The sequence below is a fragment of the Branchiostoma lanceolatum genome, chromosome 17 (assembly GCF_035083965.1).
Source record: "Branchiostoma lanceolatum isolate klBraLanc5 chromosome 17, klBraLanc5.hap2, whole genome shotgun sequence".
In the NCBI taxonomy this organism is placed as follows: domain Eukaryota; kingdom Metazoa; phylum Chordata; class Leptocardii; order Amphioxiformes; family Branchiostomatidae; genus Branchiostoma; species Branchiostoma lanceolatum.
The window spans coordinates 1,253,798-1,281,121 of NC_089738.1; the positions used below are offsets into that span (position 1 = coordinate 1,253,798).

Consider the following 27,324-nt stretch of genomic DNA (forward strand, 5'->3'; position numbering starts at 1 on the left):
AAGAGTAATGGGCCTAGTATAGAACCCTGGGGTACACCCAAAGTGACCGGGAGGTAATCTGACACACAGTCGTTAATAGAGACGCTTTGTTGTCTCCCTGACAGGTAATTTGTGAACCAATGAAGTTCAACACCTTGCACACCAATCCATAGCAGCTTCTTAAGTAACAGTTTATGATCTACGGTGTCAAAGGCCTTTTTCAAATCTAGGAAAACTGCCCCTACTACTAGTTTACCCTTGGCCATATTGTGCAACACGTGATCTTTGGCATCCAGTAGTGTTGTAGCAGCAGAGTGACCGGGTCTAAATCCAGACTGTTGGCTGGAGAGAATATTGTATTGATGTAAGTATTCAATTAAAAAAAGCGAAGATTGTACTTCAGTTACTAAGGCACAGGTTGTACATAAAACATGGCCGCGCACATAGCGACAGCTTTTTTTGGTAAGGTCATATGTATGTGTATGTGAGATAATGAATTATGATTTAGGCTAAGTGTACACATTATGCTTGTATACGCAAACTGATGTTGTAACCTAGTGTTTTGTGATTGTAATTTGAGACGATTGATTTTAATTTGACACGATTGATCTAATAAACTTATGAAAAAAAAATGAAAAAAAAAGTATTCAATGTGTGAACCTCCCTTTCATAATAACAGGGAATTTTATTTGAGGCAAGAGACAGATTAAATGTGAGTTAGAGGTTTACATAATATACTGAGTGCTGCTACTTTCAGCAGCTTGCAGATTACCAGTATTTCAGATGCTCCATATTCTAAAGTATATTCAGTAAAGTATAATATAATATAAGTATATAATATATTAAGTATAATATACTTATAATTAGTATATATATATCTGACCTGAAATTTTACAAATAGCTGTACATGTAAATTACAATGCAATTCTGACAGTTTCAATAGCAAGTAATGCTTTGTAATATATTAAGTTAAAAAACGTGACCACTCTGTCCATGGTACTGACTACATGATTCATGGTGCTGAGTACACTGTGTACATGATCCATGTACTGACTTCACTGTCCTTGGTGCTGACTACACAGTCCATGTACTGTCCTTGATAATGCCTACATGATCCATGTACTGACTGCACTGTCCTTGGTACTGACTACTGATCCATGTACTGACTACACTGTCCTTGGTACTAACTACATGATCCATGTACTGACTTCACTGTCCTTGGTACTGACTACATGATCCATGGTGCTGACTACACTGTCCTTGGTACTGACTACACGATCCATGTACTGACTACACTGTCCTTGATACCGACTACATGATCCATGTACTGACTACACTGTCCTTGGTACTGACTAGACGATCCATGTACTGATGTACCAAGGACAGTGTATGTCCTTGATACACGATCCATGTACTGACTAAACTGTCCTTGGTACTGACTAGATGATCCATGTACTGGTGTACCAAGGACAGTGTATGTCCTTGGTACACGATGCATGTACTGACTACACTGTCCTTGGTAATGACTACACGATCCATGGTGCTGATTACACTGTCCTATGTGCTAACTACACGATCCATGTACGGACTACAGTCTCTTTGGTACTAACTATACACTATGTTAAAATGAGTCATAACAAGAAAGTACAGTTGTACATTGCTTATGAATTGTATTTTTCATAAATGATGAATTGAAAAAAATATTTTTCAATATACACTAGGCACAAAAAGTTTGGAAACTTAACTTTGGTTGATCATATTTCCGTTGTTTCTTTATCAATTTCAATGATTTACATATCATCGAAAAACTTGATCACTGAGAGGTCTTCAATTGCGTTGAGATCTGGGCTGCAGGAAGGCCATTCTATCCTCTGTATTGCTGCATCCTGGAGGTGGTCTGAAATGACTCTCATTCTTGATTGACGTGCACTGTCATCTTGCAGAATGTCACTTAGTCTCATATCGCAGAGGTAAGGATCTAGGAAATGTGACTGGATGGAGAATGGTGTCTCTATATCTTGACACATCGAGGTTGCTTAGGATGATTAGCCTGGTTTTTCCTCTGGCAGTTGCCCCACACCATGATGCTGACCCCACAAACACTGTCAGTCTATCTGTGCAACAGTCAGCATAGGGTTCTCCTCGCCGCCCCAACACTTTCATTTACCCATCCAACAGTCAAAATAAATCTACCCTTATCTGTAGCTGTGAACATAACATTCCTCCACACACTGTTTCATTCATGATGTGGACGACACCACCGCAAACGGGTTTGGCACTAGTGGTATTTAACACTAGCAGGGAAATTTGGGCACTTTTTTTCTACAACCCACTCGCATAAGCAGGCCTGGTGCTCGCTCCATGAGATTGCAATTTCGCGACCTCATATCTCCATGAACAATTCTCTTAATGCAAATGATTTACACATTTACATAATATATGCTTAATCATAAACACCTTTATCTTACTTTAACATGTTGCAATATTGACAGTCCTATAATTTTCCAATTTGATGAATTTCTGTGTTTTCGCATTAATTATGCAAATCAGGAATTTATTTGCATAATTGGTATCTGTTGATGCTCCACTTTCCATAAACTACATGTTACATGTATTTGAGTCTTATAATGGAATACACTGCAAAAGTAGATTTTCCTCATTAGCTATGCAAATTAAGTCCAAATTAGCATAATTTGCACTTCATTGTGTAGATCTCTGTCTAAGCTACCTGCATACTGAATATCATGGAAATCCATTGTTCCTTTGTTCACTGACAGTTACATTTGTATTCTCCTTTGAAGGTTTTCACAATAACGCCCCTGCAGTTCCAGAGCAAGCTGCCAGGGGGCCCAAACCTACACCACTTTTTTATTACATCACAAGCTATCTGCCACTCAAAAATCAAGACCATAGCACGTCCAGGTCAAAATATACAAAAATTGAAGTTCTGCTGCAGTACCAAGGTCACATACCAGGGGGCCCAAAATCGACCTTGAATTTTGGCTTCACAACACCCGCCCACATACCAAATATCATCGTAATCCATATAGAGGTTCTTGAGTTATGCTGACTACAATAGTCCGGAAACACACACACATACAGACACGCCAAAAACAATGTCTCCATTTTTCATGGAGATAATGAGTTGGGTATCATAGGAAAGGAAATTACACAAGCTTTCCACCGATATATAATGCATTGAAATTGATCAAGAAACAACGGAACACATAGATTTCATAATGAAGGCAACATTTTGTTTTGGCCAAACTTTTTTTATTTGCACGCTTGCATTAGTTTTGGGCTCCCTGGAGGATGTCATCCATGTAATCAAATCAACATAGCCTAAGTCACAAGCCAGTTGCTCCATAGGCGGTAGGCCATCGAGTTTTTGTTGAAATAGGCATTACTGTGCCGTATGTATATATAAACTCCGATGATCCGCTAAGGAACAAACAAACGGAAAGGTTTCGGTGAATCGTAGACTAAGTGACTGTGTACTCGGCCTACTGAAAGATTCCCGAGAATTTGCTCTAACACGCACTGTGTAATCGATCCACTGAAAGATTCCGGACAATCGTACACTAACTGTAACAACCACAACGACCAATCCGCACTACCTGTGTACTTGATCCACTGAATGATTCCCGAGAATCGTACACTAACTGTAACAACCACAACGCCTGATCCGCCGTCTATTCGAAAGAATCACACGAACGGATGCTGAAGTCACCCGAAGATTGCCGAGAGCCGAACAGCGATTACCGAACGCTTTGGGTAGTGTTAAGAACAAGAATAGATAGGTAGGTAGGAAATGCAGTTTCAAAAGCCCATATCTTCGGCGAAAAAACGGCATGAAATTAGACACGTTGATACTACTTATAATCTAGGGGTTACTTACTAGTCATGTAGAATTCCTTAGGATACAATACCTTTCTAAAGGAGATATGCGGCATTTTCTAAAGTCCGATTTCCGGTGGACAGCGTTACCAGCAGTAGCATTACTGGTACTGATCCAGATTTCCCGCCACCGTTCGAAAATGGAACCCCGATTCTGTAAAGACTCCTAACAAAAACTTCAAACCCAATGGTTCCTTATATCTTCAAGGATGGACCTGTTTTTAATGAAAATTCGGTCTATCTATACGTTTCAGTAATAGTTGAAACGTAACTACCTGCTATGTAAGACGTCCTTGATAAGCATATTGCCGATATCAGCCACTCTGAAAGAAACTCTAAAAAACCCAGTGGAACTGTGTTCTAAGTCACCTAAAAGTGCTGTCCACATGAAGTGGTAACGCTGTCCACGGGTAGCTTTTCCTACCCTGTCATTGTTATGAAGTTAGTGATGTGTTAGCCCCCCGGCCCTGGCGGTTTTGTCGGTTCGAACAGCGGGTTCGCGAACGCGTTCGTGCAAACTGCGAAACCTGTTCTACTCCCGTCGGCCTTTGCGCGAACTTTCCCTCTGACAAGAACGACGCAGCGGACCGAGTACCCAGTGCGTGTTTATAATTATAGTAGACTGAGTACCCAGTAGGTGTTTATTATTTAATTCAGTATACTGAGTACCCAGTGTGTGTTGAGTACACAAAGCAACAGCGATGTCAACAAAAACTCGATGGCCTATCACCCATGGTTGCTCCAGGGAGCATGGCACCTCGATACTCCCTTTACATGTACTAGTAAGTTGTAACTGCAACTGGTGAAATCTGTCCATCAACAGTGACCATGCTGTACATTTAGATGGCAGTACTAGAAATACTGTGGAAAACAAGTGGCAACACGGTAACATTATATCAATATTTTTTATCCCATAGGTATCTAACATTACATTCATTGTTTTGACATTATCAAGACGAGCCACACCTACCCATTATTTAATTACTACAATACTTCCATTTTGTCCTTGCTGGAATACCCCAATCCTCGAAGGCAATACGGTGTAATGTAATATTTCAGTGTCTTCATTTTAGATAACTCTTTCTGGTCTCCACTCTGTGCCTCCATCTTGTGGTCTCTTCACAGGCCTGACCAGTGAATGAACTCTTGAATTTCCTTGACAGGTACATTGTGTGTGTGGGCCTTCAGGTGGAGATTTCTGTCATCTGTCAGCAGAACTACATCCCTCTTCAGCCTGATGGGTTCACCTGGGAAATAACAATTCATCACTCTCAAAACAAGAGTTCCGCAACCTCATATCTCCATGAACAATTCTATTTATGCAAATGACTTACACATTTACATAATATATGCTTAATCATAAACACCTTTATCTTACTTACACATGTTGCAATATTGACAGTCCTATAATTTTACACTTCGATGAATTTGGGTGTTTTTGCATTAATTATGCAAATGAGGAATTCGTTTGCATAATTGGTATCTGTTGATGCTCCACTTTCCATAAACTACATATGTTACATGTATTTGAGTCTTATAAACACTAAAAATATAGATTTTCCTCATTAGCTATGCAAATTAAGTCCAAATTAGCATAATTTACATTTCATGGTGTACATCTCTGTCTAAGCTACTCGCATACTAAATATCATGAAAATCCGTCGTTCCTTTGTTCAGTTATTCTCCTAAGAAGATTTTCACAATAACGCCCCTGCAGTTCCAGAGCAAGCTGCTAGGGGGCCCAAACCCACACCACTTCTTCATTACACCACAAGCTATCTGCCACCAGAAAATCAAGACCATAGCATGTTCAGGTCAAGAGATACAAAAATAGAATTTCTGCTGCAGTACCAAGGTCACATACTAGGGGGCCCAAAATCGACCTTGAATTTCGGCTTCACAACACCTGCCCACATACCAAATATCATTGTAATCCATCAACACATTCTTGAGTTATGCTGACTACAGTTAGTAGTACAAAAATTCACCAGATCCTGGCATTAGCTTCAGTGATGATTGACATGATCAAAATTGCTAATTATTCAAATAAGACCCTCGCATAAAAATAATCATGCTAGGCCGGACTTGAAATAGCCTGACCGCCACCACATTGGACAGGTGACCGCTATAGACTAATTCTTAATGCTTATGTCAATGGGGAAAATCCAAGGGACCAACAAAAAAGGTTTGACTGTATGTTGTTTTAGTTCGTTCCATTTCGTTCCATTTTCTGGGGACCGAAGCCTAGCAATCATCTCTTCCAGGAAATAAATACAGACTGAAGCAAAAAACTGCTATAAATTGAACCAACTTAAAGTCTCTTAACCTCTCAAATTCTACTAAATTTGAAGGGAAGAATCTACTTTCCCATCAAAAACGATGTGCACAATTAAAGGTAAAAAAAACTGATACTGTCAGAAAGAGAAAATATACAATGACAATTAAAATTCCTACGTATTAAATTGTAGAGAAGACTAAACAGTTACAATAAATGCCAGTAATGCATGTACATGTAGCCCTATGGGAAAGTGAGGCAAAAGAAGGTGTCATTATCTTAGGAATCAAAACATCAGACTACAATTATACTTTTAATACCCTCAATGGCTAACCGGCCATGTCAACTGTCATCAGAGGCATTCCTTACAAATTGTATAGGGCTAGTCTGCAGATACCCCCCCCCCCCTAATCAGAGCCCTTGGATAGGTCCTACAGGCTTCAGACACCCAGTTGAAGACCATCCCACTATATTATGAGGGTGCCATAACCCACAAGGTAGAGACAGACCATTTATTTGAACTGATTCAGCAAATACAGAGTCTATCCTACCACAGCCACTCCTAGAGTTGCTATATATGTTAAAGATTCCATACCTACAGAAATCATAAATTTTATTGAAGTACCCATAGAACTTGAGTGTCTGTGGGTACTGGTCAAGCCCTTTTGGCTGCCACGCTCAATTTCTAGTATTGCTATTTGTGCAGTTTATAACCCTCCAGCGTCTTCGTACCAGGAAATGTTATGTAAACACATCATAGACAGCATTGATATGGTTAATACTAGATACCCTAATGCGGGAATATGTGTTTTGGGGGATTTTAATAGATGTGATATCAGTAATATTGTCCATGGAACCCAGCTAAATCAGCTTGTAACACAGCCCACCAGGGGAGAAGCCATTCTTGATCTGATTATTACAAATTTAAAGCCCTTTTATCAGGATCCTCGAATCGAGGAACCTTTGGCAATGAGTGATCATAATACGGTAATATGGTCTCCCCATGATCATATAGTAGTAATACTAAAACTAGGTCACAATTTCGCCCTTTTAAAGATTCCGAGGTCCGCTCTTTCGGACAATGGATTTCGTCACACCCGTGGACAGAAGTTTTTGATGCCCACGATATCCAGAGTAAAGTTAATACTTTCTATCAAACTCTTCAAAGGAGAATAGACCTCCATTTTCCTATGAAATCTGTTGTTAAGCACAATTCAGACAAAGAATGGGTTACCCCTCAAATTAAATCTCTTATCAAGAGAAGACAACAAGCTTTTCATTCCCGTAATATGATATTATATAGAAAGCTAAGGAACCGTGTGAACCGATTGTGTACGAAGGCAAGGAAAAGACATTATGTTCATAAGATACATGTTTTAAAGAAGGAGAATCCAGCAAGATGGCACATGTCTATACGAAACATTCTTAATGTCCGCCGTATTTGTATCAGTGTCTGTTCCCAGCAGTTCACCTCTAACTGACAAAGAGATCGCTGCTGCGATCAATCGCCACTTTTCAGACATTGTGAACCAACTTCCATGTCTTGATTTCGAATCGCTGCCGTCTTACCTGCCTTCTCCTTCAAAACCGCCGCATATTCATTCGTATGAAGTTTATGAAATTTTGAAACGCCTTGATGCCAGGAAAAGTTGTGGTCCGGATAACATTTCCCCCAAAATCGTCAAAACGTTTGCTGTTGAATTAAGTGACATTCTTGCCCATCTTTTCAATTGCTCTTTGGAGGAGGGGCGTGTCCCCAAACAATGGAAGGAGGCTGTTATTTCTCCAATTCCAAAGAAAAGCCCAGCATCAGTAGAAAATCTACGACCTATATCACTTACGTCTGTCTTTATAAAAACGTTCGAATCCTTTATTACTAAATGGGTTCTTCAAGACAAAGACAAAGTTTTGGACCCCAACCAATATGGCAGCAGAAAGGGGCGCTCATCAGTTCACTACTTGATAAATTTGATCGACTCTATTCTTCGTGACGCTGAAACCCCCAAAACTGTTCAGACTGTTCTGTTAACTGATTTTAGCAAGGCGTACGATAGAATCGATCATACTCTACTAATCCGTAAACTGTTGACTTGTGGTGTACGCACTTCAATCTTACCATGGATTTGTAGTTTTCTTAATGACCGTACACAGTGTGTTCGGTACCGAGGTGTAACATCGTTTTGGGAGAAAATTGCATCAGGAGTTCCACAAGGTACAAAATTAGGGCCTGTCCTCTTTTTAGTATATGTAAATGATGCGATGCAATTTTTTTCTTAACAGATGGAAGTATGTAGATGATCTAACGGTAAAAGAAAGTAGACTTTTCAGTGAACAATCTTCTATGCAGACAGCAATTAACCAACTGGACACATGGTCATCACAAAATTGTATGTCATTGAATGAAGATAAGTGTAAATTAATTTGTATCTCTTTCATGAAGGATCCTACCCCTTCCCCTGTAATGTTACTGAATGGCAAAGCCATTCAGTACACTGAGGATGCCTGTATTTTGGGTGTTTGGATTTCTGCCGACATGAAATGGGGAAAACATGTCACAACAATCATAAAAAAAGCAAGCTCGCGCCTTTTCTGGCTTAAAAAGCTAAAACGCTCTGGTGTCTGCACTGAAGATCTTTGCGAAATTTATTTACTATATGTCCGACCAGTCATAGAATATGCAGTCCCAGTATGGCACGCAGGTCTAACCACTCTACAATCCCACCAACTTGAACGCATTCAAAAACGTGCCCTCAGAATCATACTTGGCAATAATTATACTTCCTATGCTGACGCACTTTCAACTTTTAACCTCTGCACTTTAAAAGCAAGAAGGGAATCACTCTGTCTTAAGTTTGCAAAATCTCTGATGAATTCACCAACGTTTCGACCCTGACTTTTAACCTCTGCACTTTAAAAGCAAGAAGGGAATCACTCTGTCTTAAGTTTGCAAAATCTCTGATGAATTCACCAACGTTTCGACCCTGACTACCCCCCACCCGCAATAAAGTTCACAATATGGACTTAAAAGGGGGTTTCCAGCTTAGCATACCCTTTATAAGATCTGACAGGTACAGGAACAGTGCCATTCCGTACTTGTCAAAACTCCTGAACAGCGTATTGTAACTTATACCTATTGTGTAATCACCCTACTACCGTTTCTACATATCCTTGTTGTTCAGTTTTGGTTAGGTTTGTAAATATTGATGATATTTTGTACAGTTGTGTATTCCCTGAAACTGCGTAATTCAGCCTTTTTACTTTGTATCATTAGGCTGCAATGTTGTTTTAGCTCTGTATGAATTTGCGAATAAAACCATTTATATTATATATACTGCCCACAAAAAATCCCACCAAGAAAGGATTTTCAATGGTTTAAACCCTGGTTTTTACTTGAGGTCTCTCACTGTGGGGTCTAGGCGCAGGCGCTAACTGTTTAATCTCCCCTGCAGAAGAACTGTGGTGTTACATCAACAAATGTAAAGCTTCACAAAACCATTACATGACTTATGCAAATTAGTGCATGCTTTCTATAGTTAATGAGACAATGGAGATTAGGTATGAGATAATATGGTTGAGTGTAATCTGGAAATGTTGCAATTTGATGTCTTTGATGTCACAAGACCTTAAACCTCAAACGAGCAAGCCTTTAGATACATATCAAGTATACCTTAATTCTAAATTGAGCTAAACAGGCTTTCATGAAAGGGAAGTTGCTAGCAGTTTATGACATCAGAATTCAACTGAACTTCCAGATTTTTCCGAAAATCTAATCATTTTGATACACTACCAGAAGAAAATCAGGGAAATTAATTACTTTGCATGTAATTTCATTCTATTTGCACGTAATTTCAATTCTATTTATAGACAAACAAAAACCTCAAATTGTGTTGATTTGTCAAATACATGTGACTGTTGCAATTGGGACTTAAGCTTCAATCTCCACTGGCGCCATGTTCATCGTCTATTACCGTTTCATAACATTGTAAATCAGGATGTACTCGTGAATATCTTGCTACTTGACTTCCTTGACACAATTACTGAGACATGTATAATATGCTGTGCATTGCCAAGGTGGTTTATGCCTGTCGCCCAAAACGACTTTTGTTTGAAGTAAGACGTTCCTGACATTAAGATATGCCACATATAAGATGCAAAACTGTCGTTTTTATGACGACTTAAAGCTTTTCTGGCTTTTCAAAGGAACAAATAAGAAGTGTCAGTTGTGAACCACCTCGGAGTCCTCTGTAATGAATGAAATTTCCATTACCATTGTTTGATGCTCTCTGTGTTGTTAACAAGGCATGGTGTAGGAACGCTGCCCATATTCTTATTTGGGAAGCAAATGTGACTTGCGCAGACGGCATTATCGCCGAGAGGAGATCTTGGCGGCCATTTTGATATGTGTTTCGGCGCTGTGTGACAAAGATGGGTGTCGAGTTTTTCTGGACTCTTTGCATGACTTTTGCATTATTTTTGTGTAAGCCTGGTCTCCGTGGATTTCATTCGTAGTGATAGGCAGGGTTTGGAGCAAAGTATTTAGCCACAGGGAATTGTATACTCGGCATAATATGATCGTTATGCCACCGGGAATGTACACAAGCATTGAATCAAACCAATGTGGTTAAATAAAGATAATCGCCACGCTTTCCAGTTTTATTTATACTTATTTATTCGATCTTAGACAACCTCGACCTAACCATGTCTATCCGTCCCGGGTTCTTGTACATGTATTACCAAGTATCTCGCTGCGCACAAATATTTTCCCTGGCCGCTGGCGGCAACGTGGTTTGTTTTTGCCTGCTCTGTGGGATTGTCGCTATCGCTTCGTGCCCTATTTCGCTAAAATCATCCTCAAAATCGCTAAAATCAAAGTCACTCCACTCAAAATCGTAATCTCCTGGGCGAGCCATCTTGTGAAAACTGACCGTGAACAAAGACCCAAGCCAGCGCGGGTGATGCAAATTGGAGGTAATTAGCACCTTGACGCGAAGTTCTTGAAACGCACTCTCCTGAAAGAAGGCAAATTGTGTCCGTTCTCCTTGTATATTTAACCTCCTTGTTTGAATGTACCATAATATAATGGGATTGATTATCTCAAATAGAGTTAAAGAAAAAATGCAACGAACACTGCAAACAAGAAACAGTCTGGCTGACATATTGTGTTATTGATACTGTACACGTCATCCAAACGTTGCCCAACGCGTTGCCCAAACATGGCACATGGGATATCAGGTGTCAGGCATTGCCCATGTTGCGTTGTGGTAGTTTTTGCACCATTTTTTTCCAATAAGATAATTTAAGCAAGTATAGTATAATTTGCCAGTCCTTATGTCCCAAGAAATCAGAACAACTTGGCGACTTACGTCTGCTGAACACGCCTTTTGACGACAGTATGTAACTTCCGTTACCGTTTTTCCACGATTCCCGCTCTGTTCCAAATGCTTTACTGGTCCAAAGCAGTATTAGTTTGTATCATTGAATATGTTATAGATGTTGTAAGAGGTAAATAATTTGAATCAACGGAGGATGGAACTTTTTGCAAGAACTATCAGATTCCGTCGATGGTAAATTTCTTTAACAAGTCGAAATGCAAAAACAAGTCCAGACAATCTTATTGCTAAATGAAACTTTACAGTTAAAATCATCAACACGGCGCTGAATTTGACAGAAGTATTACCAGAGATACTGACTCCTCAACTATAGGTTTTGAAGGCGATGTCATGACAGGAAAGCTCCAAAATTGATATATTTAATTAACTGATGTTCAAGATTTTTTTGTCGCAAAAATCTTGGTAAACTCCAAGGACATCTATTCAAAGCTCAGAAATTTTCGGTAACTTCCTGTGATACATTAGCTGTCATATTGTGGGGATCATAAGAGGAGATGTTTAAATGAGGTAGCCGTGCTTGGAAAATGAGCTGATTAATTTTTTGACCCTAAAAATCGCTATTTTGCACATTTCATTGAGAACGAGCGACCTACGAAATGAGACAGTAGAAACTTGAGAACTATCAAATTCTCTACTAATCGTTTTGGAAAGTCTTTTGCTCCATATATATTCCATCACAGGATGGAACAAATTAAACTTGAATATTCGTACTCTTGATTATGCAAATTTTGAACACATCTTTTAAAATCTTTATGTCCTGCCAAATTCAGTCATCCCTGGCCAATGACCATAATTATCATGGAAGGACAAAACAAATGAGGACAACCAGGAAAGAGATGGATAAACATCACAAAGGGAAGACATCTTCTCAACCTACACGGTGTTAACCTACAGGACAGATAGAAGCAAGCACGTCTAACCCTTGTGAGAAAGGGAACAGATGATAAACTGAGAATCAATTTGAAAGCTTACTTCAAAAAGGATTTTTGACAAAACTTGCAATGAAGTTACATCATATACTAACCTCTTTTGGTTGGCATGTAATCCTTGGCCACATCATGACAGAAGTGAAGGCAGCATGACAGAATCACATCATCGTTGTTTCCCTGAAAAGTGGGGAACAAGAAAAAGGTTGATGGTACTAGTCATCGGTTGAGTTGAAGTGCTATATTATAGGGCTAATGACCCGCCCTGAGGTCTATACGGTGTGATAAGGCATGGTCGTTCCTATAACCGAGGCACTTTATGAGGTGGTTATAGGAACGACCATGCCTTATCACACCGTATAGACCGAAGGAAAGCGGGTCATTAACGTTATTATCATATAGCCATTGTCCATGTCATGCTAGTAGTTAGTAGTAACGTTACTGTGTGCAGTATTTGATTTTGTGTCATACCTGGGCCGCCAAAACGTTCGCTATGGGTGTTCCGCATCACATGGGGTTCTATAGAATGCATTTCGAGTGTTGCGGTTGCGCTACTGCCGAATATTCGAACGCAAAAGCGTGACCGTACGAAGTTTACAGACCCGCAGGTCCATACGAAGTTTACAGCCATCTTTTCCGGATAGACCAAAGGAAAGCGGGTCATTAATGTTATTATCATATAGCCATTGTCCATATAGTAGTTAGTAGTACTTTGTGTTGTATTTGATTTGTGTTGTATTTGTCTTAACATGAAATATAGATACAAAACCCCCTGTCATTTAATGGTAACGTTCGAACCCCGGGTCCATAAAAAGTTTATAGACCCGCAGGTCCATATGAAGATTAATGACCTGCTTTTCGGGTCTGTATGAAGAATGCAGGCCCGCAAATGGAGCCTTCTGATTGGTCAATGACGTATATGATAATAAGTTTTATTCAGTTTTTATGAAGTTTGATATGGAATTAACTGTTTTTAAAGTCAGTTCAATTTATGTTATTGTAATGTTTGTAGTTCTTTTTATACGTTAAAGCAACTGAGAAAGTGTCTGACCAATTGTGGGGATATGAATGGGGGGATCTTAGTAGCCTGACATGGTAGACAGGCCAGCTAGCCAGACCAGGCAGACAGCCCAGCCTTTTCCGCAAAACCCCGGCATGCTTTGAAACTCTACCTCCCCGAGACACCGAAGTGTTGTGCAATCAAGCCAGGCATTTTTAATGATTCAAGTTTATTGCAATATGTAAACGTTTAAGGTAAACTGTAAATTGGTTTGGCACATCGTTTGCATGGTTAAATATCAAATTACACTGTAACATTTTGCAACCAAACAGCATTTTGTATCTTGGGCCCACAGAAGAAAGAGCCAGGCCAGGTAGACAGGCTAGGTAGACTGTACCGCCTTTTCCGCAATCCCCCCTCCCATCATGCTTTGCGACTCCCTGTCACCGAAACATCGCAGTGTTGTGTATTAAGCAAGGCATTTTTAATGATTCAACTTCATTGCAATACATATTAAACGTCCAAGGTAAATTATATATTGGTTTGGCACATCGTTTGCACGGTTAAATATCAAATTACATTGTATCATTTTGCAACCGAACAGCATTTTGTATCTTGGGCCCACAAGGAAGAGCCAGGCAAGGTAGACAGGGAAGGTAGACTGTACCGTTACACAGTGACCTCCATCATGCATTGTGACTCCCCCTCACCGAAACACCGCAGTGTTGTGTATTAAGCAAGGCATTTTAAACAATTCAAGTTCATTGCAATGCATAGACATTCAAGGTAAATCACTATTACTTTGGCACATGGTTTGCACTGTTAGATACTAAACAAGAGTTCTACGACCTCATACCTTCGCCAAATGATTTTGACCTTTATGACTGACTTTTAGGAGTGTTTTTCATCAATCAAAAATCATACCAGTTGATCCTCCTCACCCAAATAACATAAGTTGTCCGAACCTCCTTGTTATGATTATGAGCTTAACAAAGAAGGTTATGCTAACATTTTTCATCAATAATGCAAATAAGCTCCTTATTAGCATAATTTGATTCAATGGTGTTCACATTCACACAACTTCTAAATGCAACAAGTATGAAATTGCCGTTATTTACTAGTATGGAATGATAGTAGTTTCTCATGAGCTATGCAAATTAGGCCGACATTTGCATAATTTCTATCTATTGACATTCCTCTCTTCCTCAGTTACAAATGTCACATATTTGAATAGTCATATCATGGAACACAGCAGGTTTTTAAAATTGCCTCATTAATTATAATCTGATTTGCATAATTATCATCCAATCATACAAAGCATCACGTAAGCTATCTACATACCAAAAATCATGACCATCCATTAAGCCCATCTCCAGTTATAGTATTTTCTCATTAATTATGTAAATGAGGTTCCCATTTGCATAGCTGATATCTATTAATATTTCTCTCTTCCTCAGTTACATATGTCACATGTTTGCGAGTCCTATCATGGAAATTGATGGATGTATAAACTTTCCTCATTAATTATGCAAATTAGTTACTGATTTGCATAATAAGTATCCAATCATGTACATCATCGCTCAAGCTATGTACATGCAAAAAATCATGACCTTCCATCAAGCCCTTCTTGAGTTATTCCCTTTCAAAGTCTGAAGCAAAACCTGCCCCTGCAGTTCCAAAAAAATTGCTAGGGGGCCTAAACCTATACCACTTACTCTCTGCCCAACGAGCTATCTACCACTCAAAAATCAGTTCCATAGCATGTCCACAACACGAGATATCATAACAGGAAGTTCCGCTGCAGTACCGTAACAAGCCGCTAGGGGGCCCAGAATCTAATCATTTTCAGGTTTCATCGAGACCTACCAACATACCAAATACCAAGACAATCCTTCCAAGAATTCTCGACTTATCGTGTTCACTAACAGACACACAGACATGCTCGGTATGCCCATGCTGTGGCACTGCATTAATGACTGTTCTTACTCATATAAGGCCGTGTATATCCAACTTTTGTCTCCCTCAACCACATTCCACACCAATGAATACAGGGCTGACGTCACTGTTGAGTTGCGCAGTGGCGTGCAAAAATTGCGAACACAAATTGGGTCCTCACACTAAACTTTTGAAACCCCCTTTTTTTCTTGAAAATTTTGGTCAATTTTGGATTCTTTTGGGCTAGAAGGAACGGGTAGGGTCTAAGCTTTCCCAGTTTGGTCAAAATTTGTATGTTTCAGTCTTTTAATTGGTGTAAGGAGATATCTTTGTGGTTTGGTTTCACATGCTCCGAGTGGACTCTTCCAGGCTGGGAGTAGGTCAAAGTTGACGATTGTTTTCGTCTGTCAGCTGTTACGAGAGGACGAGCTGGTCAACTGTCTATTTTCTTTGCATGATTCTAAAGTAGACAGATGTGGCTTTCTGGTGCATAAGAATTTTGGGGGCTTGCAATTAAGGTGAATCCTTTTCTGAGCCCTTGTTTTAGTGCTTTAAAGCATTACTGCCTATGGGCAAGTCTATCTCTTGTATCTGCCCTACAGCTGGCTGATAGCCAATTTGTCCCTGGCAGTAACTGACGTTTCCTGCCTGCCTCATGACCCCTCATGACCCCTCATGACCAACTTTGCACCCCTCTACCCGTATCAATATCCCCTGAAACAACACAGCCCACACGTCGCAACCAGAACGCATTGTAAGAGCATACAATTTAACACATTTTTACACTTTTCTCGTTAATTATGCAAAGTACTTTGCCCAAAATCTAATCATCTTGAGATTTCCCACATACACACGGACACACCAAATACGACAACCATCCAGGCCTTCTCGACTTATCCTGTTCACTAACAGACACACAGACATTCATCAAAAAATAACCTACTCGACGAAAAATTTCGTCGCGAAGGTAATTACATTGCAACATTTTGCAACCGAACAGCATTTTGTACCTTGGGCCCACAGAAGAAAGTGTACATGCCGGGCTGGCGTGTCTGGCAGATATAAATGTCCAGGGATGTGCCCGGGCAATCTAATATCGGGCATTAAGCCATACGCGTTGCATGGCAAAAAATAAATGCTAATTGCCTAATAAAAAAATAACAATTTTCTAATATTTGCAGACAATTAGTGGATATCAAGATGTTCGGACGTATGTTGAAGCTTTGATCATTATGCATGTCATGGAAAACATAGTTTATGTACCAAAGAGCCGTGTTTTCTCTTAGAAAAAAATAATATTTGGGGCAATAAAATCTGATGACATCATCCATATGCGTTGATGAAGGTTAGACATCCAGGTAGTAAGATACGCCAAAAACAGTTACTCAAGCAACTGGATAAAATTTTGAAACAGACGTTTCAGACAGCATCCGCTATCTTTCGTCAGTGACTAACGATAGGACTGGGAAACCAGGTTTTTATACCAAAACTCTGAATAGATATGTTAATGAAGTTAAGACAATTTAGGATGTCTTGACATAGCCTTCAAAAGAAGATTAATTAAAGACAAGTTTTAGACTTATACTTCAATTGGCTACAGTTGTTTTAGTACTGTTACAGTAACAGCAACTTAGATCGTGAATCCCGCTGGTTCGACTATGTCTAGACATCCTATATTGTCTTAACTTCATTAACATATCTATTCAGAGTTTAGGTATAAAAACCTGGTTTCCTATCATTAGTCACTGAAGAAAAACAGCGGATGAAAGTCTCTAAACCCCCCTCTAGCAACATCACCCGGGAAGAACAAACCGCACTCAAGGATTTGGCCACTAATCAAGATATAGTGATCCTTCCTGCGGACAAGGGCAGATGCACAGTAGTCTAAGACAGAGAACAGTACGACAAGAAGGCTCAAGACCTCTTAGGGGACAAAGACATTTACATTGTACATGCCCTTGAAAAAGGATCCCACAGGCAAATTTCAAAAGCAAATCGATGATGCTCTCAATAAATTGGAAGAGAAAGTTCTGGATCGTGTCACCTATCTAAAGCTTAATCCCACTACAGAACAACCACCAGCATTCTACAGCCTTCCCCAAATCCACAAACCAGGCGTCCCTCTACGACCCATAGTCTCTATCTAGTATAGGATCAGTCACTTACAACCTAGCAGGTCATCTGGCTAAGATCTTGGGACCATTAGTGGGGAAGTCTCAGCATTATGTACAGAATAGTGCAGATTTCGTCCACAAAATCAAAGACATCAATGTAGCAGAAGATGAAATCCTCACTTCATATGATGTGTGCTCGCTTTTCACTTGCATACCCCCTAAGGAGGCAGTCTCAGTAGTCAGGGAAGCCTTGGAGGCCGACGACACACTTGCAGATAGAACCAACCTTTCCGTTGACCACATATGTGAACTACTAGACCTTTGCCTAGGGTGCACATACTTCACGTACAAACAACAGTTTTTCCAGCAAGTGCACGGCTGTGCTATGAGATCACTGGTATCGCCCATTGTAGTGAACCTGTATATGGAGAAGTTTGAGAACAAAGCCCTCAGTACTTTCAATGGCCCTCCCCCAGCAAACTGGTTTTGCTATCCCTGGCGAACCTTAGTCTCAAGCATGAATGACTGTGGACCATGGCCCTCCGTATTCCTAGAGTGAGTCTGCACACAACTCCAGCTACCCACAAGGGAACTCCCTGGCCAGACTCTGGGCTTGGGAGCTGGGTGACAGCTCTGATAGGTCTCAAGTGAGTCCAGGGTGGAGCAGCTCAGCCATGGTCATTAAGCTCTCCTCCCAGAGTGAGTCCAGAACTTTAGGAGCTATTGAGGATCAACATGTGGTCCTCCCATCACAGACAGTAGAGTGTAGTTAGTGTACCCATCAATGAGCTACTTCTTGAAGCACTGTGTAATTGGATACCCTTCCAAACCTATGATATGGGTGATACATAACTTATCTCCAATCTGATCTACGTTGGTGCAAAAATAGTATAAGCTAGAGAAGGCCCGTCAGGCACTGATAGGACTTGTTTGTCCACTCATCTTTAAAAGACAGTGTTTATCAGAACCCACAACTCCCCAATTATAAGGTTCATCTGGCAGCACTTACTAAAACAAACAACAGGACTCTTATGCCACAGGGGGGCATCCTGTATCTAGCTGGCAGCTCCTTGTCTTTCTATGGGCGGGGAAGTTGGATATGTTTCCATTGGGTTTCTCATGACTTTCCTTCAGTGACACATTGGAAACATGTTCCAGTATGTTTCCACTATGTGACTGAGGTTTAGAAGGGTGTAACTTACAACAAATTTAACTGGTGGGGCCTAAGGCTGAATCTGAAGAAAAAGAGTTTAAGCAGTTAGCAGTAGTCCGTGTGCTGGGTCTGCTTCCAGCTATGGTGATTAGTGACCTGGACTCACTGATGACTGAAGGTTGACTCACTATCCGAATTGGTGTGAAGGACTCACTCTAGACCATGGTCCACCAAATTTCACGCTAAAAGTGCTCAGATAGGGCACTAAGTTCACTTTCAGCCCACCGTGCTTCCTCTATAAGACAAAGGTTTGGAAGGGAATGTAGACGACACTTGGTGTAGGCTAAAAGAGAGAGTAGCGGATGACTTCTTTGACCATATAAACCAGGTAGATGACAACATCAAGTTCACATAGGACTTTTTAGGAGTCGTGTTAAAGCAACATGCTCCCCTTCCTAGACACCAAAACCATCATAGAGAAGGATGACAACCTTCAGTTAAAAGTGTACAGAAAACCGACCCACACTAATCAATAATATATCTGGCCTTTGATTCCCACCACCATTTGGAACACAAACTAGCAGTGATTAAAACTCTCTTCCAACAAGCAGACAACGTCATCACCTCAGACGAAGTGAAAACAGACGAACACAGACATCTCCGTGGGGCCTTAGCCAAGTGTGGCTACCAAAATTGGACCTTCAACAAGGCCCTCAAACCTTCTGACCAGTCTAAGAAAACACTCATATTTCATTATCATTTATGGTATCATGATCATAGTAGATAACAGGAAATTATTAATATCATGCAACAATATTATTCACAAAAGAAATCATTAATATCATGAAACATAATCAGAAGGGGTGGATACCGGTTCGGCTTAATAAGGTCCAAGTCCAAGTTTAGGTCCAGAGATTTAGCTTATTGGTCTGGACCTGAACCTGGACACGCACGACTACAAAAGTTTCTTGGTGAGAAGACTTTCAAGACAAACCAGTCTTTGATATTTGAATGTTGCACTTATTTCAAATGCTGCACTTTTTTGTCAGAGGGGAGACTCAAAACACTTTTTATTAAAAAAAATAGAAAAAAATATATTTTGTACTTTGTTACTAAGTACATGCTCAGTTTTTTTTTTGACTCAGCTTTTTGGCTTTCAGGTTTTTTTGACTCGATTCTTGGATGTTATAAAGGTCCAAATCAGGTCCAGCGAACCGGTATCCACCCCTAATAATCAGTCACAAAAGCTTGATTTCTGAAATTAGTGAAAGTTGAATCCCAAAGTTATAGAGGAGTGTGTTTCTTATGCCCTTGACAATTTGATTTTGAATTTCATTTGTTGACAAGAATACACACACATTTTGACTCTGTAGTCACCAAATGGGAAACATTCTGACTAGTACATTATAGTGCATTTTTTCCAGATTAGGGGGAGTAAGGGCAGCCATTCTATAGAATAGATTCAGTAGTGTTGGAATGGCCATGGTTTGGGTTTTAAAATGTCAACATTCAAAAATTAATTCTTGTCTTTGAAACTTGCCTAAGGAAACTAAAGGAAATATTCCAATTTTTAGTCTGCTACGTCTCACCTGATGTCCTGGCATGTCTTCATTACGAAAAGCAATCGTATCCAAACTAGTACCCTTGCTGGTCAAGGCTCGCAAGTGGCTGTCATGGTGACTGAATTGATCTTCTAAAAACTGGACTGCAAGCATCGCTCCTTGTTGTAACTTCTGAGCATGCCCAGAGGTCTTATCCAGCCCAGGTTTGCTGCCACGTGCCAGTCCATCCAGCTCGTTAATGACTGCAAAGAGGAGTGATATGTTTTCTCACTTCAGGACATTGTTATTTCACCGTAAATTGTGCAATTATTCCATTACCAAAATATATCAGGCATTAACTATATCTTCAGGCAGTTCCTCCACGGCCTGAAACAGCTTCGATCTTTGTCTCTTCAAAGTTTATTATGTTACTTGCAATTAGCCTTCTTGCAAAACAAGTGCTTTTAGAAAAGCTGGTCTTGGCTTACAACTTCTTTAAAAAATGTAAATAAGTTCATTACAGAAGCTATTAATATAATTAAATTATGTACAAAAAACATACAGTTTGATCAAACTTGCGACAACAATTCCAACATAATTTCGCATTTACGAGTGTAACAATTGCCAACAAAGAAAAACTCAGCTGAAGGCACAGTCAATCAGAGATGCGCATCACGATACGTCCTGCACCAACCATAAGTAACTGATAGCATCCTTTGAACGGTGTTTTCCGTAACAATAAAAAAAAGGCCGGGTTTGGAATTTACGATGTTCCTAAGACAAAGGCGCTGTATATACGAGGGGTGATCAATCAGTCCTCGGCCTCACCCAGAAATAAGGTCCACATCTCAAATTTCGGGGCATAGTTATGTAGTATGACATGTAAGCAATATCCACCAAACTTCATTATTGGTGGATATTGCATTATTGTGGTCAATATTTTTTAGTTGACGTCCATTTGAAAACTAGTAGGTAAGTGATGAGAAAAACAATGTTAAACTCTGATCAGAGCTGTGTGGGTCGACGTCGAGTTCCTCGGGCAAAGAATTGGCATAGAATCTCCAAAGACATTGTCAAAGTGTTTAATGAAGATTCCCTTCCTATTTCAACTAAAAAGAAGTGGGTATCCGACTTTCAGTAGAGCAAGTTGGCCAGCACACCTCAGGTCGCAGCTCAATTGTCCATATTTGTATCCTTCTACCTCACCTAATGTTACTGAGTGCCGTCTGCAAAGCAATGATCACAACAATTTGAAACTTGGTAGACATACATAAAAGACTTCATACTAAATAATTATTTCCCAAAATTTGAGCCGTGCACCTTATTTCTGGGTGAGGCCGATGACTTATTGATCACCCCTCGTATCAATTTGATGTTTTAAAAAACAGAAAAAGAATACTGTCTGTGTACCGGGTCTCGATCCCAAGACCTTGTGATCTCTACGAAGCGAGCTTACAGACGGAGCTACGGGGGCTCTTACACATTTCGGAGGGATTTTTCAAGATACATAATCTTTACACCTAACTACATGGTATTATTTTTGTCGATGTTGGTCGTTTTCTCGACAAAATCGGTGTCTTCTTGTGCAATTTTGTGGCATAGATGAAATATGGCCATTTTCAGGATCTGGAAGGTCAACACCACAATGCAAGCATGGCAATGCAAGCATGGACGCAACGAATTTGGGCATGGACGCAACGAATTGGGCAAGATCCATTGGTTGTTGCCTTCATTGTTGCATTGATCAATCTCGTCTCAGTGAGTGATTGAATGTTGACTTTTTTTGTCTTGGCGCCCAAGCAAAAACAAACAAAAATTCACCAAAAATCGATATTTCAAAATATCCGTGTTGCCACGCGTCATTCTTTAGGTATTACTATCATGTACATTCCTGCAAAGTTATATTTGATGAACATCGAAGCACAAGCCAAGGAGAGCGTTTTTTCTAAAAAAAGGGGCGTGGCCTTATAAATCTTGATGACGTAATCATGACATCATACTAATTTGCATAAATTATCACCTTGCTATAAGGTACTACATGTACCTGAAAAAAAATTAAAGTTGAGGAAGGTTTATAAAGCTTAAGAAAGGGTTTTTCAAAAACATCCCAAAATTCCTCAGCCACCCTTAGACAATACCTTAAATATAAAGAGAATATACTATAACTGTTACAGTAAATGCTCTTCATTGGTTTCTAAACTGAGTATCCAACACTCACCAACTAGTGGCACAACAACAGTGAACATCTGGCATAAAACAAGCCTCTTTAAACCATGTAGGTTGTCAATGAAGCTGTTGGTGTCTGGAATCAGAAATGCAGGAACAACTTCTACTTCCATCTCCACTGCAGATGTATGGTCATCTAGCACAGCCTAAGCAAAGAAGAAATTAGTCTGTTGTTTTAAATCAGTGTAAATAATTATGTTTCGCCCATACTATACATTTTGTAGGCATGGGCGATACATATTGCCTTTGGTCATGTTTCTTTCTTCTTCTTCTCCTGTCAAATCTTCAAAGGGCTTTATCTCAGTCATCCCTGGGCCAAATGAGCTAACATTTGGTATGCAGTTAGACTTAGCACATACCCCCAGATGATTATTTCATTTTTTTTGATAAATGCCTTTAGAATTATTTTATTTAGTTGTCATTGCCATTTTCAGACCAAAACCGTACGTTTTGGCCTTACGTGCTCTGGAAGTACAGTCAAATCACCTGAATTTTGCTATGGGGGTACATTGAAAAAACATCCTCTGGAATTACAGTCAAATCACCTGAAATTTGCTATAGGGGTACATTGAACAAATATCAGAACCCCATTCGCACTTTTGGCACACATCACTTCAAATTACGATTTTGAGGGGTATTTTGGGGAGGTAATTGGATATTTTTCCCGTATGACCATATATGGTACTGACCATGTGGCCAGCCAATGAGAGAGCACCTTTCATAATGCACACTGATTTATCAAACTCGAGCTGATTGGTTGAAGTAGTCAATTCAACTAGGAACACTAATCTGCCAGGTGCAGACAAGCACAACTTAACTGCGCCCTGGCTCCCATCCTTGAGTTGTTCATGTTGTGTCGTACTGAAGCTATGTGCAATTAAGAAGGTTAAAAATCTACACCTTCATTAAGGAAACTTTTCTGGTGGTGTTTTTCGACATAAATGTAATGCTCTATATTCCTCTGTCTAAATATATGCATAGATCAATTTTGGGCTTGGTTGATTATCAAAAAGGTCCAGGTTTTTTGGTGGAGGTGTTTTTTTGAATGGTCCAGTATGAATATGTGTGCCTGGAAGAGCCCATCCATGCATATATAGGGTTCCATATTGGGATAGATCCATTTCTGACTGGTCTTCCATTCAATTCTTTATTCAACAAGATTGGCAACATAAAAAGATGTTGCCATGGCGACGGTGGTCTCTGTTAACGTTTTTGTTTTTAGCCCACATGCAAATAAGGACCTCGCATAAATCATATCAGTCGATCACCTTCTCTTCCAAAATAACACAAGTTGTCCAATGTATGAAAATCTTGTTTTCACAAAAGAAGATATCGTACCATTTCCTCATAAATTATGTAAATGAGGCCCTCTAAGCAAGATTTGTGTCTTATAGTGGCCACATTTACTTAACTTCCAAATGGTGCAAAATTGAAATCCCCATCATTTACCACTATGGATTTATAGTATTTTGTCATTAATTATGCAAATTAAGTATCAATTTGCATAATTGATTGATATCTATAAAAAAATTTGTCTCTTTCTCAGTTACATATGTCATGTGTTTGAGAGTCCTTTAATAGAATTCAGCTGATTTATTAACTGTCCTCATTAATTATGCAAATCAGATATTGATTTGAACGATTGGCATATAATTATGTAAATCAACACTTAAGCTATCTACACACCAAAAATTATGATGATCCGTCATCCCCTTCTTGCGTTATTCTCTTTCAAAGTTTGAGTCAAAATCAGCTCCTGCAGTTCCAAAAAAACCCGCTAGGGGGTCCAAATCTACAGGACATATTTTCCTAACAAAGAGCTATCAACCACTTAAAAATCATGACTATAGCATGTTCAAAAGACGAGATTTGAAAAATGAAAGTTCCCCTGCAGTACCATAGCAAGTCGCTAGGGGGCCCAAAATCCAATTATCACAAGGTCTCCCACAGACCTACCCTCCTACAAAATATGAAGACAATACATCCAGGCATTCTTGAGTTATCGTCCCATGGACTTTCACATTCCTGTACAATTCCTAGAATTCTTGCAATCTGCACACAATATAGTAAAAATTTGGCTCGCCCCTGAGGCGTCGCCAAAAACCAACATTGCAGACATACAACAAACGTTAGCCTGGATAGCGTTGATATTTACAATCATTATGGTCATTAAATGGTCTTAATACTTTATAATAGTTATTAACGCTCCATTTTTGCATCGGGGTGACTTTAGAACAGTCGCCTTTTGTATGGGGAGGGAAATGGGGGAAACATGATGTATTTGCTCGTGCAAATGTTGCCTTTCTAGTATTTACACTGTACAGTATTTATTTCCATGATTGCTTGTATTAATGAGATGAAAAATACAGCCTTAATCCCTGGGATAACTGAAAATAAACGAAATCTAGGAGGATTTTCATATACATGACATGAAATGTATTGAGTGGCAATTTAACATTTAAGAATCATAATCTGGCATCATGATCATTGCACCTGTCCAGCATCCACCAATTTCTGATTGGATCACATCAGAGTCATTGAAATTTCATCTAGTTCACATTATGATAGTACAGTACATAAAAATATGATTAAGACCAGGTAAACAGACTGAAGCACTCAGTCTGGTAGAAACCTGTCTATGGAGACCACATGTCCATGGCGGCCATTTTTGCTCAGTCCCGAGCAGTTATCTTTGCCAGGAAGATTATGTTTTGGGTAGCGTTTGTGTGTGTGTGTGTGTGTAATTGAACAGCAAAACTCAAAAAGGTTTGCATGGATTGTCTTGATATTTGGTATGTGGGTAGGTCTTGATGAGACCTGGAAATGATTAGATTTTGGGTCCCCTAGCGGCTTGTTAAGGTACTGCAGTGGAACTTCCTGTTTTGATATCTTGTATTCTGGACATGCTATGGTCCTGATTTTTTAGTGGTAGATAGCTCTTTGGACAGAGAGTACTAAGTGATATAGGTTTGGGCCCCCTAGCAGCTTTGAAAGGGAACAACTCAAGAAGGGCTTGATGGATGGTCATGCTTTTTGGGTCATACTTATTATGCAAATATGTATCTAATTTGCATAATAAATGACTATACCTCAAGATGGGGTTGACGAATCATGTTTGGTATGTAGATAGCTTAACTTAAGCCTTAAGTGATGCTTTGTATGATAAGGCGATAATTATGCAAATCATTATCTGATTTGCATAATTATTTGGGCAATTTCAAAAACCCGCTGCATTCCATGATAGGGTTATTCAAATATGTGACATTTGTAACTGATGAAGAGAGGAATGTTGATAGATAGAAAATATGCAAATGAAGACCTAATTTGCATAATCAATGAGAAACTACTACAATTCCATACCAGGTAAATGACTGCAATTTCATACTTGTGGCATTTGGAAGTTATGTGAATGTGAACATTGTTGAATTAAATCATGCTAATAAGGACCTCATTTGCATAATTGATGATTCATGTTAGTAGAACCTTCTCTGTTACATGTAAGCTCATACTTTGAACAACTTCATCTGTTATTAAGATGATCAACTGGTATGATTTGCAATCAATAAGAAACACCCACAATACGTCAATCATAAACTTAAGATTAAAATCATTTGGCAAAGATATGAGGTCGTGGAACTCTAGTTGCTGATGAAATGGCACTACATAGATTGTACCCCTATCCCTCTTTACTTAACAAAAGCATGCAAGGTGCTTTTATTCTACATGTTTGTTTTAAATAAAGCATCATACCTCTATGTGACTTTTTCGTTTCTCCTTCTCTTCCAAAAGTTTGGCCAGCAAGTCCCTTTTAGCCTTCAATTCTTTGAATGAGCCCCTGGTCATGTCACAGCTCTCAACATCGATTTCTTCCTCTTCTGTATAGGCTTCAATGATGATATCTTCTTCAATCTGCTAAAAAAAGACAAATCCAACAGTCCGATATTTGGGCAGAAAAATCTGAGAATGAAGAAATGAAATTGGGATTATTGATGTGGCGTGATTACAAAATGATACATCCATTTTGTAATCACGCCCCATCAATAATCCTAATTTCATTTCTTCATTCTCAGATTTCCATTTCCTTCTTTTTCTGAAAAAGAAAATAAAACTAGAAAGGCCGTCATTTGCCCCTGAGCAAATACAGCATGTTTAGCCATACTCCTCCCCATGCAAGAAGTGGGCTGTCCCAAAATAACACCTGGGCAAATCGAAATATTAACTGCATGTAGAAAGGCAACATTGCAATATTTACCTACATGCCAAATTTCAGGCCATTTGGCCAAAAACTGATGGAGTAGATTCCATTTGAAGATTTGTCAGGAGAAGAAGAAGAAGAAGCACATGAACAACAAGTTTAATGAACTTTCAGATGCTACAAGTATCGAATTCCTGCCATTGATCACTATGGAATTATGGTTTTTCCTCATCAATTATGCATATTGGCTTCCATATGCATAATTACCATCTATCTAAATCAAATTATAACTTAAGCTATTAACAAACCAAAAATCATGATGATCCATTGACCCCTTCTTGAGTTATTACTAAATGAAGGGCGCACAGCTGGCACACAGCTGGGTGACCTAAATCCCAAGCCAGGCAATCCTCCAAGTGTCCCTGAATTGAGGTCGAGTAACAGCTTTCAATGGGATTATACATTATTCTCTTTAATTATGTAAACGAAGTCCCAATTTGCATACTATACATTTCATTATGTTAATCATCACCTAAGGTACCTGCGTACCAAAAGCAATAAAGATACACCAAACCCTGCATGAGTTATCCTCCTCCAAAGTTTCATACATAAAGGCCCACTGCAGCTCAAAACAAGTAGTCAAGAGGCCCAAACTTACGCCACTTGTTCCCTGCCCCAAGACCCATTCACTAT

General features: G+C 39.5%; 1 protein-coding gene across 5 annotated transcripts in view; it reads right to left on the minus strand.

The window, feature by feature from the left end:
• Positions 1-1,624: 1,624 nt before the first annotated feature.
• The window catches only part of LOC136422373 (telomerase-binding protein EST1A-like), a 79,816-nt gene continuing 54,116 nt past the window's right edge, over positions 1,625-27,324 (minus strand). For 4 of the 5 annotated variants that reach the window (XM_066410099.1, XM_066410096.1, XM_066410097.1 and 1 more), the window contains 5 exons: positions 26,187-26,348; positions 22,429-22,582; positions 20,259-20,473; positions 12,566-12,647; positions 1,625-5,123 (listed from right to left, as the gene is read on the minus strand). In XM_066410099.1, coding sequence (XP_066266196.1) covers positions 4,996-5,123; positions 12,566-12,647; positions 20,259-20,473; positions 22,429-22,582; positions 26,187-26,348 — 741 coding nt within the window. In that variant the 3' untranslated portion in view covers positions 1,625-4,995. The remainder of the gene's footprint in view (positions 5,124-12,565; positions 12,648-20,258; positions 20,474-22,428; positions 22,583-26,186; positions 26,349-27,324) is intronic. The other variant, XM_066410098.1, reaches the window with a different exon arrangement.